This window comes from Meleagris gallopavo, chromosome 30 (genome assembly GCF_000146605.3).
Source record: "Meleagris gallopavo isolate NT-WF06-2002-E0010 breed Aviagen turkey brand Nicholas breeding stock chromosome 30, Turkey_5.1, whole genome shotgun sequence".
Classification (NCBI taxonomy): Eukaryota; Metazoa; Chordata; class Aves; order Galliformes; family Phasianidae; genus Meleagris; species Meleagris gallopavo.
The window spans coordinates 2,616,376-2,629,852 of NC_015040.2; the positions used below are offsets into that span (position 1 = coordinate 2,616,376).

The following is a 13,477-nucleotide window of genomic DNA, read 5'->3' on the forward strand; positions in this document are numbered from 1 at the left end:
GGGCGGCGGGGCTCGGGGCGGAGCGCGCTCCGCAGCGCGGGTTTCTCACGGCCGCTCGCAGCGGGACCGGAGCTCGGCGGGACGCGGGGACAGCGGGGCTGGGATCGGGGCGGGCCGGCATTGCGAGCCCGCGCTGCGCTTGGGCGGAGTGGGAGCTGAGGTCCCGCATTGGCAGCGGGGCTCTGCTGGCACCGGGGACGGCTGGGAGCTGCGGACCCGCGCTGGCACCGCACCGCGCTCTGATCCCGGCCGGGGATGGGGCTCTGATTGGGAACGGGCCCCGTTCTGCCCTCCTCCCTCGCCCCCGTGCCTGGGTCACCCCTGGCGCTCTGTGCCTCCGCCGCCCCGGGGTCCCGCGCTGATGCTTGGGCTGAATGGGAACTGAGGCCCCGTGCTGGTACTTGGGTCCCACGCTGGCACTTGAGCCAAAGCGGGGAGCTGAGGTCCTGTACTGACACATGGGCCAAGCCCCAACCCTGGCTGAGATGGAGAACCATTCAAGAAAGGCCCCCGCTTTGCCCTACTCTCACAGACCTTTGCCTGGGCTCCTGCTGGGTCTGTACTCCCGGCGCCCATCCCCTGCCCCATCCTTCCATCTCCAGCCTCGTCCTTCCACCACATTGCACAGCCTTGCAAACTCAGGACGACAGGAGGAGGGATGGGGGCAGAGCTGCTGTGGGGCAGTGCCCTTTGCTGGGACACGTTGAGGTGACACCGATGCGTGCAGGGGGCTGTGAGCTCTCAAGGTGCAGGAGAGGAGCGAGCTGTGCTGTTGTGCTGCGGGCAGAGTGAGGGGTGATAAAGTTGACGTGGTGGGGATGGTCATCCTGGTGGGCAGTGCTGTGCATCTCCATCCCGAGTGGCGGTGCCAACACGGGGCGTGCAGGGCTCAGTCAGAGTTCTGCAGTGCTAAGGGTGCGAGGGCTCGGTGGGTCGGTCCGATGGTGAGTGATGCTGTGCAGGACCGGGGTGCTGGAGACAACGCTGCTTGGCTGCACCACGCCAGGAGATCTGGGATGCCAAGCCCTGTACCAACGCGGGGTTGGGGCCCGGCGCCGAGAGGACTCGGCCCTTCCAGCGGGGCGCTCGCATTGCTCACAGCATCTCCTGCTTTAGCTGGCTGCTCCTTTGGGAATGCTCCTCCCGAAGACTCCCCAGCGTGTTGGGGGGCCCCCGAGGCTCCTGCTTGTGCCCCAGCCCAGACCATGTGGAGCAGACCGAAGGGCACCGGAGCCAATGCGGCGTGTTGGGAAGAAGACCGGGGTGCCCGTGCGTCCTGCTGGTGGCTGGGCTTTGCCTGTGGCCTGTCTGCAGCCAGGAGGGACCTTCAGGCCACCCGTTGGAGCTGCCACCCCTGGGCTCGGAGGGGGCTTCCCACGCATCCTGACGAGGGGCACATCGTGCCCAGCTGTAGCCATAAAGCGTCTGCGCCGGATCCCTTCTGTTCCTCTTCTAGAGCTCCTGCTTGGCCATAATGCTGCATTAGGACTCTGTGCGTAGCAAGTTCCCTGTCCGGGTGCTTTGTTGCCGTGCTTGCCTCCAAGTGTGTGTGTGTGCTGGAGTCCGACGCTGCTAGCCGGGGCTAATGTGCCTTGCAGAGGATGTGCCCAAGCCGCTCTCTCTGACCACCTCCTGCTTTGGGTTTCCTTTCAGATCGATGACATCGCAGATGGTGCCGTGAAACCCCCGCCGAACAAGTACCCCATCTTCTTCTTCGGCACTCACGAGACGTAAGCGCTGCCTCGCCCCCTCTCTGGGCCTTGCCCTGCTGCTTCTGCTCTGGGCTCACCTCTGCTTTGTTTCTCTCCAGCGCCTTTTTGGGCCCCAAAGATCTGTTCCCCTATGAAAAGTATAAGGACAAATATGGGAAACCAAACAAGAGAAAAGGCTTCAACGAGGGATTATGGGAAATCCAGAACAACCCTCATGCCAGTTACAGTGCCCCTCCGGTGAGTGTGGGCCTCGTGTGGCGGGGGGTCAGCAAGGATCCGGGCTGCCTCCAGCTTTCCTTTCCTCCAAGTCGCTCTCCTCCTTTTTCTGCTTGTCACTGCTGTGGTGTCTCTGCGCTTCCATCTCGCAGATTGGCTTTCTCGGGTTGAAATAGCTTCCCCCTTCCTGCCTCTCCTTTCGGTGAGTCGGCCCTCCTTGTCCTCTGCGAGGTAGGCACCTCTGCCCCATCTTTGAGGTGAGACAGGGATGTGCTGTGTGTGCCTTGCCCAAAGCCACAGAGGATTTCTTTGTCAGAGTGAGAACGGAGGCTTGCTGGTCCCCGGCTCATGGACCTGTGTGCAGTCCCTCTCTTCATCCGTTTCCAAGGTCCTGAGTCAAAAGCCACTGATTGCTCCTTCAGAGCAGGCTGGGGAAAGGCTCTTTGCTGTCAATTGTTCATGTGTACGAAGGGCATTTTGTAACCATTATTGTATGATACAATTTATTGTATAGCGATCTTCAAAGAAGGCGTCCAAAGCAGCTTCATAGGCAGTTGGTCTGAAGAGGCAGAGGAAGGTTTTTAAAGGTGAGCTATGAAGACGAGATGGTCTGGAGGTAGGCAGGCTGAGATGTGCTGCTGGCATTGCAGGAGAGGAGCTGTGGTTTGAGTAGCTGTGGGAGAAGGCTGGACCTAAGGATGCAGTTGTAGATAAGGTGAGACCCTGGAGATCTTTGAGAACCTGGAGAACAACTTTGCTTGTATGTAGTGGCGGGAGGGAGGATGGCAGTGGTGAGGAAGGCAGCACCTTCTATTCAAGAGATTGCTCAGCACCACTGTGAATGAACTTCCAGCAGACTTAAGAAACTCGTTCTTGAATGGTTTGCTGTGACTGAGGCCATGGCAAAGATCCCAACGAGACCACAGGTCTCACAGAAGAGACTGAAGTAGAGGCTTTTTTGGTTTTGAGACCTAAGTGAAGCAAGGTGTCAAGAAAAGTTAAAATGATGAGAGTCTTTCCAGCAGCAAGGCTTCAGTGCTGGAAGAACCCCGGCTCCTAGGGTCAGCTGTCCTGTCTGAAAAGAATGGAAGAGCCCAGAAGAAGCAGCTCAGGTGCTTTCTTCCCCTTGGATGCGATGCGCCTGTTTGAGGATCCTCATGATGGGCTGATGAGAGGCTGGGAGATGTTCCCTGTGCAGGGTGGTGGAACAGCATGGAAGAGATCCCAACTGAGCGACAGCAGGGCTGCTGTGCTGGACTCCTTTTGCAGGCCATTCTGATGGGGAAGGTGTGTGAGAAGGAAGAGGCCTGGCATGAAATGAGCTGCTGGAGGAAGGACTGAACCGCACCATTCAGCCCTGCTTCTCTGGCAACTTGCAAGGCAGAGGAAGGCTGGGATGCACTCATCCGCGGGGGATGTCAAGCTCAGGCTTCTCCAGGGGTCTTTGGCAGAGCATGAGGATGCTGGGGAGGGGAGCAGGGAAGTGGTAGGTGGAGCTGAGCCAAGGGAGCTGGAGGGAAGGTGTTTCTGGTGGTCTCGGGGAGGTGTGGAAGGGGCCTTGGGGAAGGGGGTGCAGGGAGATTAGAAGGGGGTCAAGAGCACGCTCATCCAAGGGCTGTGTGATATTGTCCTTCTGCCCCAGAACCATGCTGAAGGGCCCTGGCTCCAGTTGGGGACCTTACCTGTGCTTTTCTGTGTGTGCTCCTCTCTGCTCAATGCTGCTGTTCGTTGCTTGTCACCCTTTTGTGCCCCTTTTCTCCAGCCTGGCACGCCACAGGCCTGCTGGTGCAATAACATCATTGTTATTTCTACTATCTTTAGCCTGCCAGCTCCTCTGACAGTGACATCCCCGAGAATGACCCGATGGGGGGAAGTGATGCTGGTGATGATGAGGAAGATGCTGCCATGGCTGCAGTCACCACAGAGAAAATGGAAAGTGATGAGGACTCAGATCGAGGCAGCGACCACAGCGGGCTCAAACGAAAATCACTGGCAATGAAAGTGAGTGTGGGCTGAGGCACTGGGGATTGGGGGGCTGTCCCAGAATGGGGGGGGGTTGCTGTAGTGTGGTTGTGGGGCCCATTGTGTGGTCAGGAGTCTTGCAGGTGTTGTGCTTTGTTTGTGAAGTGGTGGCACGGCCAAATCCTGGTGCACGTCTCTTCTGAGTGCATGTGGTCATTCCAGTGGGGCTGGTCCGGTAGAGCTGGGCAACCTCTTCCTCCCTTTCTGTTGTGGGAGGAAAGGGGGTGGAATTCTCACTTTGTTGCTTCTCGAGTATCAGATGCCAGTGGCAAAAAGGCCTCGGAAATCTTCAAGTGAAGATCAGGGCAGCCCCTCCCTGACAGAAGAAGAGAATTCGGAAACATCTTCTGAGTCAGAAAAAAACAGTGACCAGGTAAGAGGGTTTGGGGTGTGCTTGTATGGAGGCTGGCAGGATGCTACTGGAAGAGCAGCACCATCTGTGGAGCCAGTGGCACTGAATCAGGGCCTGGAGGAACTGGCTTCACCTTCATGAGATCTTTCCCCATTTTTTAATATCTGGGTTTTCCTTCAGGACTTCACTCCTGAGAAGAAGCCAGTGGCCAGGGCTCCCCGGAGGATGCCTGCAGGGGGAAGGAAGAAGAAGGTAAAAGATTCCTGAAGTGGTCTGTCCCTATACATTGCTACTTTGCTTTCCTCCAGACTCCCTGGGTGATGAGGCAGCTGGCTTTTGCCAGTACTGTCTAGGAAGGTGCAGGGGGTGGCTCCTCTGTTGAGCAGGGAGACTGAGCTCTGTGCTGCTGTGTTGGGGCAGGAGGGCTGTGAGACCTTGCTTCTGTCTCAGTGACCTGGCTGAGCCCTGCAGTGCTGTGTTTGGGAATGTCAGCTGCTCCTCCTTCCCACCTCCAACTCTGCTTTTTATCTACAGAAAGTGGAGTCTGGCTCCGACTCTGACTCCAAAGTGGACTCGGACTCAGAAATGGGAAATGCAACTGTGGACATGACCAAGTCAGACTCCAACTCCGATTCAGACTCCGATGTGTCTGTTAAAAAGCCTCAACGGGGCAGAAAGCCAGGTAACACCAAAGAGACTTCACCTACTGCAACTGAGCCACTGCTGGCTTCTTCAGGATACTGGAGAGCACGAGAAATTGGGGGCTCCTGAGGTTCTGGCGTCCCTTTCTATTGTGGGCAGCATCTAATGCACGTCTGAGCAACCCCTGATTTGGGGCAGTTTTCACAAGAAGCTACCAGGGCTCTTGCTGAACATCTTCTTTTTGGCTTGCAGCTGAGAAACCCCCTCCCAAGCCCCGTGGTAGGAAACCAAAACTTGAGCGTGTCCCTATCAGCTCCAGCAGCGACAGGTGAGATCAGCTGCAGTGGGATTGGGGTGCTGTCACCCGCTGGGCTGGGGGGAGTCCCTGGCTTCACTTCTCACAACAAGGCTTCCAAACACGCTCTTGTTTTTTTTGTAGTGATAGCGACAGTGATGTGGACCGTATCAGTGAATGGAAGAGGCGAGATGAGGAAAGGCGACGGGAGCTGGAAGAGAAGAGGAAGAGGGAACAAGAGGAAGAAATCCGCCGGCTCCGGGAGCAGGAGAAGGAGGAGAAAGAGAAAAGGAAGGAGAAAGCAGAGAAGGGCGAGGAGGTGCACTCAGACAGCGACAGTAGTGCAGATGATGAAGTGGCCAAAAAGGGCAGAAAAGGCCGGGGTAAGGCCCCATCCTCCTCAGACTCTGAGCTGGAGATGGAGAAAGAGGTGAGTACAGGAGGAGAGCTGGTGTCAAATGACAACCCACCCTCTCCTTGTTAAGTCAGCAGGTGCCTCCAGGAGCAGCAGTGACCTGCTGCCTTGGTCTTCTGTTACACTGGAGTTGCAGGATAGGGATGTATCCCTGGGGCAGCTATTCCCTGGGCTCTGGAGCTCTTGTCCAGCTTACATCCCTGTGATGCTCTCCCTCCCACCACAATCATCATTTTGCTCTGCAGATAATGGGAAGGGTTAGCAAGGCTTGGGCGAAGCACTGAGAAAGGTTGTAGAGGGCCTTTGGCAGCTGTGGTTCCTCACTGACAGAGGGAAGGGTCATTGTTTCATTCTAATGCCTGTTTCTCCATATAGAGCTGGGCTATGAAAGCGTCATGCAGATCTGAGTTGTGAAAGGATGTGTGGGTCTGCCCACAGGTATTGCAGGCTGGGTGGGCTGTTTTAAGTATCAGCATATTTACTTCTGAAGCAGCAGATGGTTATGCTGTAACCCAAGTCTTTTTTCATCTTGTGCAGGGGACAGCACTGCACCCAGACCAATGGTGCTGCTTGCCTGTGGCTTGCAGCAGTGATATCATGGGTGCTGGCTGTTGGATTTTCTGGATTACCTCTATATGGGACTGGGAGGATCAGAATGGGCCATGGCACTGTCTCCCTCCTGCAGTGGTTGGGGTGAGAGGGGGTTTCTCTGCTGCAATCTGCTTTTGCCTGCATTGTTCTCTCTTTTCAGGTAAAGAAACCAGTGAAGAAGCAGCCCTCAGAGTTGTCAAGGAAACCAAATCAGAAGGAGAAGAGAGGCCGAGCAGAGGAGAAACCACGAAACAAGTCAGTATCTCCCCTCCCTGCACTCGGTGCTCTTTTTTTCTGGGGACAGATCTCCTCTGCTGGTGCCCAGTCCCTTTTGAGGACACCCTGGAGAGGGGATGAACATCCTTGTGGAGCTGTCTGTGATAGCAGCACCCATGGGGGGGGTTTCTCCTCTCCTTTCTCCTAGAGCTGAGGGGGCTGATGGAGGTGTGTGGAGGGCACCAGACTGAGCTCCCTTGTTTTATTCCAACCCACAGAGGGGAAGATCCTTGGGGTATCCCCAGACACCTTGCTTTGAGTTCTGCCTTTCTGCAGTTCTGGAAAGCTGGGGCATGGGGGAGCTGCTGTCTCAAAGCTCCTGCCTGTGTGATCTCGGGGATGTGTCTGCAAGCATGGGTGGAGTGTGGCAGGGCTCATGCTGTTGAACAGTCTGGAGGATGCACTGCCATGAGCTGTCACCTTTCTTGCTTGCCCAGCAACAGGCAGGTGGTTTCACCTGCAGGCATCTCTTGAAGGACCTCTTTCCTTTTTTACCCACAGACCTTTGAAAGTGGAAAGAGGCCGGAAGAAGTCTGACCTGATCCCTGAAAGGAGAATGGAGAGGAAGAAGGGTGAGAGAGCGATTGCTTTTGAGAGAAGTTACAGAAGGGAGAGAAGGGAACCAGGGCTGGTTCCTTTCCCAACTGGAGCTAGGGGAGGGTTCTCTCCAGTTGGGATCAGTGTGGCTATGCTTGCACCTTTCCAGCATGGCTGTGATCCCTGCATCACGTTGAAAAGTATTTACAGAGTGTGTAGAGACCACTTTCCTACATAGATTCCTGCTAATTTTGGCACACCTCAGCCCATTCTCCTCATAGAAGCCCCTGAGGCTGCTTTCAGCCTTGGAGACATGAGAAGAAGCCAGTCCCCGTTTGGGGGAGAGGTTCTGGGTAGTGGCGTGCTCCATACTGGTGACCTGTTACATTTTTCTGTCTCTTGCTCCAGAGCCCACAGTTGAAGAGAAACTTCAGAAACTTCACAGTGAGATCAAGTTTGCCTTGAAGGTGGATAACCCAGTGAGTGCTCGAACACATTGGCCTGGCCTGGGAGATCCCTGGTTGTGTCCTTGGCCACCATGCAGACCTTGCCAGCTGCTCAATGCAGATGTCTTGATAGTGGGTGCCATGAGGGAACTGTGCTCACAGCAGTGCTGGTCCTGGGTGCCCACTGGGAGCTCAAGGCTGCCCTGGTTGCCCCCTTTGGAGCTGTCAGGGGTGATTCTGTCATTCCCATTCCTGTACCCACAAATGGGGGGTGGTTGTCCTCTCACCTGAGCTGAGCTAGTGGAGCTGGGACTGGAGTGCTGTAGGGTTGGTGTCTCCCTTGAGACAGATCCAGAGTTTTGCTAAAAAACCCCATAGGGGTTTAGCAAATGAAGTCCCTCTGGCTCCCAATTTATTCCCCCTGCTGCCTGTACAGAGAGAGATGTAATCCACAGAGAGATTTCCAGGCAGTTTCTGATCTTGGTGCCATCCCTGCAGGACATCAAGCGGTGCCTGAATGCATTAGAGGAGCTGGGTGCACTCCAGGTCACCTCTCACATCCTCCAGAAACACACTGATGTGGTGGCTACTCTAAAGAAGGTATGGCAGGTGGAGGATTGATCATCCACTGGAGAACACAAGCCTGCTTAGGACACTACAACTCCAAGGTTGTCCCTGTTTCTGTTGCAGATCCGTCGCTATAAAGCAAACAAGGACGTGATGGAGAAAGCTGCTGAAGTCTACACCCGCTTGAAGTCGCGTGTCCTAGGACCAAAGATGGAAGCAATCCAGAAAGCCAACAAAGCCGGGCCTGAGAAGGACAAGGGGGATGTGGAGAAAGGCCAGGAGAAGCTGTCAGGAGGGGAGACACAGAATGAGAAGGGAGAAGAGGAAATGAATGCTGGTAATGTTCCCTGCATGTCTCAGGGTGGTTCCCTGCTCTGTTTGGATGTGTAGCAATCCCAGGGCTGTGCTCAGGGCACAGCTGGTCCCCCTGTGGACCTGTGTATAGTTCATGTCAGGCTGTGGAGCTGTCTGGAGAAGGGCAGTTTCACACCAGCTTCCCCCACAGAGTCTAGGGACTGCATTTTTAAATGAGACTTTGTGAGATGAATATCAAATGCTCGTGGCAGTAAGAGCAAAGGGCAACCTCAGTGTCCAAACCCTGATTTTAAGTGCCTCTGGGGCAGCTTTTGGGCCTGGCTCACTCTTTGAGATGTGGTCCAGGGCACCAGGGAGATGAAGGAATGTGGAGACGCCCTTGGAGGAGCTCTTGCACAGGCAGCTGGTGGCTGGGATCTTCCTTTGTCTCATGGCTGCGAGCCCAGCAGTCAGTCCCGGGCTGAGCACATCCTAGTAATGGTGTAAGAGTTTTCCTGGAGGGGACAGTGGGGAAAATCCATGCTGAGGTCAGCCTCTGGTCTTGGGCAATTGAGTCTTTGGGGCCATTCTAATAGCTGCCTTGGTCAGGCCAGAGCTGGGATACCCATGCTGTGGACTTGGCTGTGTATCAGGACAACCTGCTGTGCTGGTCCTGGTGGTGCCCAGCCTCTTGGGTGGGGTGGGGTGGGGTGGGATAGGTGAGAAGTGCCCAAGAGCCCAAGTGTCCCAGCCTGTCTCTTCTCTGCAGACTTGTCAGGTCCTGTGAATGGCGAATCGTTGTCCCAAAAAACGGAGGGCACAGAGGAGCAGGAGAGAGACAAAAGCCGAGGGCCAGGAGCTGGAGAGCCAGAGGCACCTAGCGAGGAGGCCCATAACAAGTGAGTGGGTGAGAGGCAAATGCAGCACAGAGGAGCTCCTTGGCATCTACCGTACACCCAGCTTCAGCTCTGCAGGAAGCTGAGCTCCTGTTTGGCCACATCTGGGGGATATTATGGGTTGTAGGACTTTTCCTGGCTTGGGAAGGGGATGCTGGGGGGGTCAGGGCAGAGGAGACATTTGCTGAGGTGGTGCCTGTGCTCTCCTTGCAGCGTGCAGGATTATCCTAGCACCGAAAGGGAGAGGGTTCGTGGGGAGTCAGAGTCTGTGGATGATGCAGAGGAGAGCTGAGGATGCGGAGAGCTGAGCACGTGGGACTGCCTGCAGGAGGATGTTGGAAGGGCCACAAAACCTGCTCCGAAGGGAGACTGGCCTCTGCCTTGCCCATCTTTGCGTTACTTCACTAAGTCACACAGTAGCTGATGTCCTAGGTCTTGTCCTGTGCCCCTGACCCCGTGAAAGCACTGAACGTGGGGGGAGACTGTGCTGTTTTGTCCGTATTTGTCCCCTCTTTTTTTTTCTTTTTTCCCCTTCTCCCCCCCCCCCACCTAATTTCTTGTGATTTCAACCGACATGAAATGAATATAAAGGGTTTTTTAATGAAAAACACAAAGAGCCATAGTGTCTATTTCTTAAGGCACCGTTGACTGTGACTAGGGGTGGGCAGGAGCCTCCCTCATCCCTTTCTCCCTGTCCAGGGCTGGGACCAGAGCAAATCCCCAAGGGTCCCTATTCCCTTGGGCCCTGAACTGGGCTGAGCACCCAGAGTTGGCCCTGTCCCTGCCACAGCTGTCCCCAAGGGGTGATGGTGGGGCCTGACTGTGCTCCCAGCCTTCCTTCTTCATTTTCCAGTGCTGGTGCTGAGTGCAGCCCCACTAGGGAAGGGACACAAGGACTTCTCCCCTCAGTGGCAGATCCTCACTCTGTTGCTCTGAGCCTCTTTTTCCCTCCTGTGGTTGCAGCTGCTGGAGCCTGGTCCCTCCACTCCAGCAGATGCAGCAGGGCTGGCATCTGCCTTTGGGTAAGCACAGTGAAATTGTGTATTCTCCCCTATGTTGGCTGGGGGACTCATCAGTGGCAGCATCCTGCCTTGTGCTGGGCAGCATCTTGTTTGTCTGTCTGTCTTTCTGCTCTTTTGCAAGAAATCTGAAGCTTTTGTACATGCAAAATAAAGATGTTCCCAGCTCAACCAGATGCTGCATCCTCGTGTCCTGTTTGTGCCATGGGTCAGGCAGTGCCAACACAGGGTGGTGTGCCCTGATCCCAGGCTGCTGTTGCTGTAACCATACTCTGGGGAGTCTGTGCTCTTTTCCAGGCTTTATTTCATGTTCCACCCCTCCATAAACAAAACCCAAATAAACCTTGCTTCCTTCTTGCCCAATTTTTGGGAAGTCAGGTCTTGGGTTGGCCAAACTGTGCCTCATCCCAGCAAGGGGCTTCTGCGAGCACCACTTAGAGCATCACTCTGTATGGGTGAGCTGAAAGTCAGATACAGGTTGTGAACCAGATCTAGGCAGGTTCTGGGAGATCAGACCCAGAGGTCTGTATTCCCTGGGAGCCTCTGACCTTCAGAATCATAGAATGGCCTGGGTTGAAACAGACCATAACGATCATCTAGTTTCAACCTCTCAGCCCTGAGCTCTGTACAGCACTGATGGTGGTGGAGGCCCAGCATAGAGCTCAGTACCAGGACAGCCCCTGCTGGTGCCACTATTGGAAGCCCCCACCCTTGAAAGACCACACAGGACCACGTGCCCTCATTCCTCCTTCCACGAAAAGCCCCAGGAAGGACTTCAAGTGGCAGCAAGGAGGTAAGCAGGGCAGATCCTGAGGTGAAACCGAGGTTCCCAACCCCACCAGCCCCAGTTCCCCCAAGAAGGCTTAGACCATTGCAAAACTAAACTGAGTTTATTGTTTTACCCACCCCAAGCCACAGCCCCCTCCCCACCAGGCACCACCACTGGGGGCAGACACAGCTGCAAGGATGGGAAGAGCAAGGGCCTGAAGGCACCAGAGGTGACAAGTGGAGGCTAGAGAAGATGGAGTGCTGACCAACAAGGGCTGGAGCAGCCATAGGCACTGGGGGAAGCTAAGGCACTTTGCTGGCACTGCTCTGGCCAAGGGGAAACCTGGGATGGGCAGGGAGGGAAGTTAATGGGTACTTGGGCAGGGATGGGTTAGTAGGAACACTGATTTCAGCTTGGGAACGCTTCCATCCTCCCCCTGGGGGCTGCTATTTCCCCTGCACACCCTGCTCCTGCTGCACAGAAGGAGCAAAGGGCCCCACCAGCCAAGACAGAGGTGTGTTGTGTGCCACGTGCTCCACCAGCTCATCCATCAGCTCACGGGCTTTGGTAGCGTGGGCACGTGCCCGTGTCACTGCACTGCCTGTCAGCTCCTGCAGGGAGGTGGCTGATGTCAGGCTGGCACGGAGCTCCTCCACGTTGTGTCGGACCTGTGCTGCCGTGTCCTGGATGCCAGCAGGGAGGCCCTGCAGGCTGCACACCAAGGGCTGGCAGGTGCTGTGCAACTGCTGAGCCAAGCCCTGCAGCAGGACCAGCACACCTGATTCCACTGTCTGTGCGGGGACAAAAAGTGGGGTGAGCAGGTGAGCACCATAGGGAAACCAGGGCGGGCATGGGGACCCTCCTGCCCTCTGCTTACTGCTGGTGGCACCAACTCCTTGCCACCACTGGGCTGCTTGGTGCTCCACTCCAACCACAGCTGCTGCAGCTTCTCCTGCCCTCCCTGCAGCTTCTGGTCCACGCCTTGCTTGAGATGCTCCACCTGAAGCAGGGACAAAGCAGTGGCCGGGTGGCTGATCCCAGCCCAGTGGTGGGGGTGGGGATGGGGATGGTCCTACCAGGTCGAGGGCACGCTGGAGCTGGCCCAGCACGTCGTGGCTGCTGGAGCGGGCGCTCTGCAGTTTGCCCAGGGAGTGCTGGAGGGCACGGTGCTGCAGTTTGGCTGACAGAGAACCCAGACGTACAAAGTAGCTCTGCTGCTTCTTCTGCTGCTCTGGTTCAAAGCCCTCCACAGCCGTGGCAAGCTTGGCTAGAGGAAAGGAATCCATCAACTGAGTCCCTGCCCCACCACTGACCTCCACATAGAGCCAGTGTGGGCCCTCCCCACACTGACCCCCCACCCCATCTCCACACATTGCCATCAGATCCTTACCCAGCTCCTCATCTGTCATAGGCAGGTAGTGGTCCACCAGCTCCTCAGACTTCTCCAGCATGGAGCCCACCCCACTGGCCACCATCTGGCCCACAGTGGAGCCCATCACGGTGGTGACACCGCTGCTCACCGCCGACTTGGTCAGCTCCACGCTGCCCTGCACGGCTCCTTTGGTCATATCCATCACTCCTGTCACACGGCTGCTCACTGCATCCTTGGCTCCGGCCACAGTGGAGGTCAGGACATCCCTGGCCCCCGTCACTGTGGATGTCACCAGCTGCTTGGTGTCTGAGATGAGCTGGTGAGAACGACAAAGCCCTGGTAGGCAGCACTGGGGCAAATCCCGATGCACCACGCACCCCACGTTACCTTCTCAGTGGGCTGCTGCAGGATGGGCAGCTTCTCCTCCAGCTTATCCAGCCCTTTGCACGCGTATTCATTAGCAGTGGATACTAAAAGCCAACCCCCAAAAAAATCAGATGTGGAACCCCATAACACTCCCCATCCCCGGATCTGTGGGGTGCCCCACTCACTCTGCGGCTCCAGCTTGGTGAGGATGGGCTGCGCCCCACTCAAGGCTGCTGCTGTCAGAGTCTTCACCCCCTTCTCAGCAGCATCACACACAGAACGGACGTAGGGATGGCTCTCCTTGGTGGAGCTGTAGGCACTGGACACGATGCCGCAGGCGGAGCTCACCAGGGGCAGGCTGGCCACCCGCGTCCCGATGCTCTGTGCATGACAAGGGGGAACAGTGAGAGCAAAACGCAGCCCTCGTGGGTGGGAATGGGGTCACTGATGGGGTGGGTCACTGTCCCTGCCCGGTGCCCACAGCCCCCATCTCCATGCAGACGGACTCCCCCGGCCCCACTGACCTGCTGCTGCTCCTCAGCTTTGGGCTGCGCTGTGCCATCCTCACTAGCGGCCATGGCGGGGCAGAGCAGGAGGGCAGCACCCCCAAAAATCTGCACGGTGAGGACGGAGGGGGGAATGAATACCCCGGAAGAGGGAACTCCACGTTGCCCCCCGACCCCGGCGGTC

The 13,477-nt window shown here is 56.4% G+C and overlaps 2 protein-coding genes across 2 annotated transcripts; one reads left to right on the forward strand and one right to left on the reverse strand.

Moving 5' to 3' along the window:
• Positions 1-1,236: 1,236 nt before the first annotated feature.
• HDGFL2 (HDGF like 2) lies at positions 1,237-10,451 on the forward strand. Its single transcript, XM_010724983.3, has 16 exons — positions 1,237-1,269; positions 1,501-1,730; positions 1,811-1,949; positions 3,750-3,929; positions 4,210-4,323; positions 4,483-4,554; positions 4,837-4,984; positions 5,197-5,272; positions 5,384-5,669; positions 6,406-6,500; positions 7,023-7,093; positions 7,467-7,537; positions 8,003-8,104; positions 8,195-8,408; positions 9,135-9,264; positions 9,475-10,451. Exons 1-16 carry the CDS (start codon positions 1,237-1,239, stop codon positions 9,551-9,553), a joined length of 2,040 nt encoding a protein of 679 aa, XP_010723285.1. The 3' UTR covers positions 9,554-10,451.
• A 704-nt stretch (positions 10,452-11,155) lies between these two features.
• On the reverse strand, positions 11,156-13,430 carry LOC100549955 (perilipin-3-like). Its single transcript, XM_003213226.4, has 7 exons — positions 13,312-13,430; positions 12,973-13,168; positions 12,809-12,891; positions 12,440-12,737; positions 12,126-12,316; positions 11,927-12,049; positions 11,156-11,840 (listed from the first exon to the last, which is right to left on the reverse strand). The coding sequence occupies exons 1-7, from the start codon at positions 13,363-13,365 to the stop codon at positions 11,496-11,498; spliced, it is 1,290 nt and encodes a 429-aa protein (XP_003213274.1). The 5' UTR covers positions 13,366-13,430; the 3' UTR covers positions 11,156-11,495.
• Between the last annotated feature and the right edge of the window lie 47 nt (positions 13,431-13,477).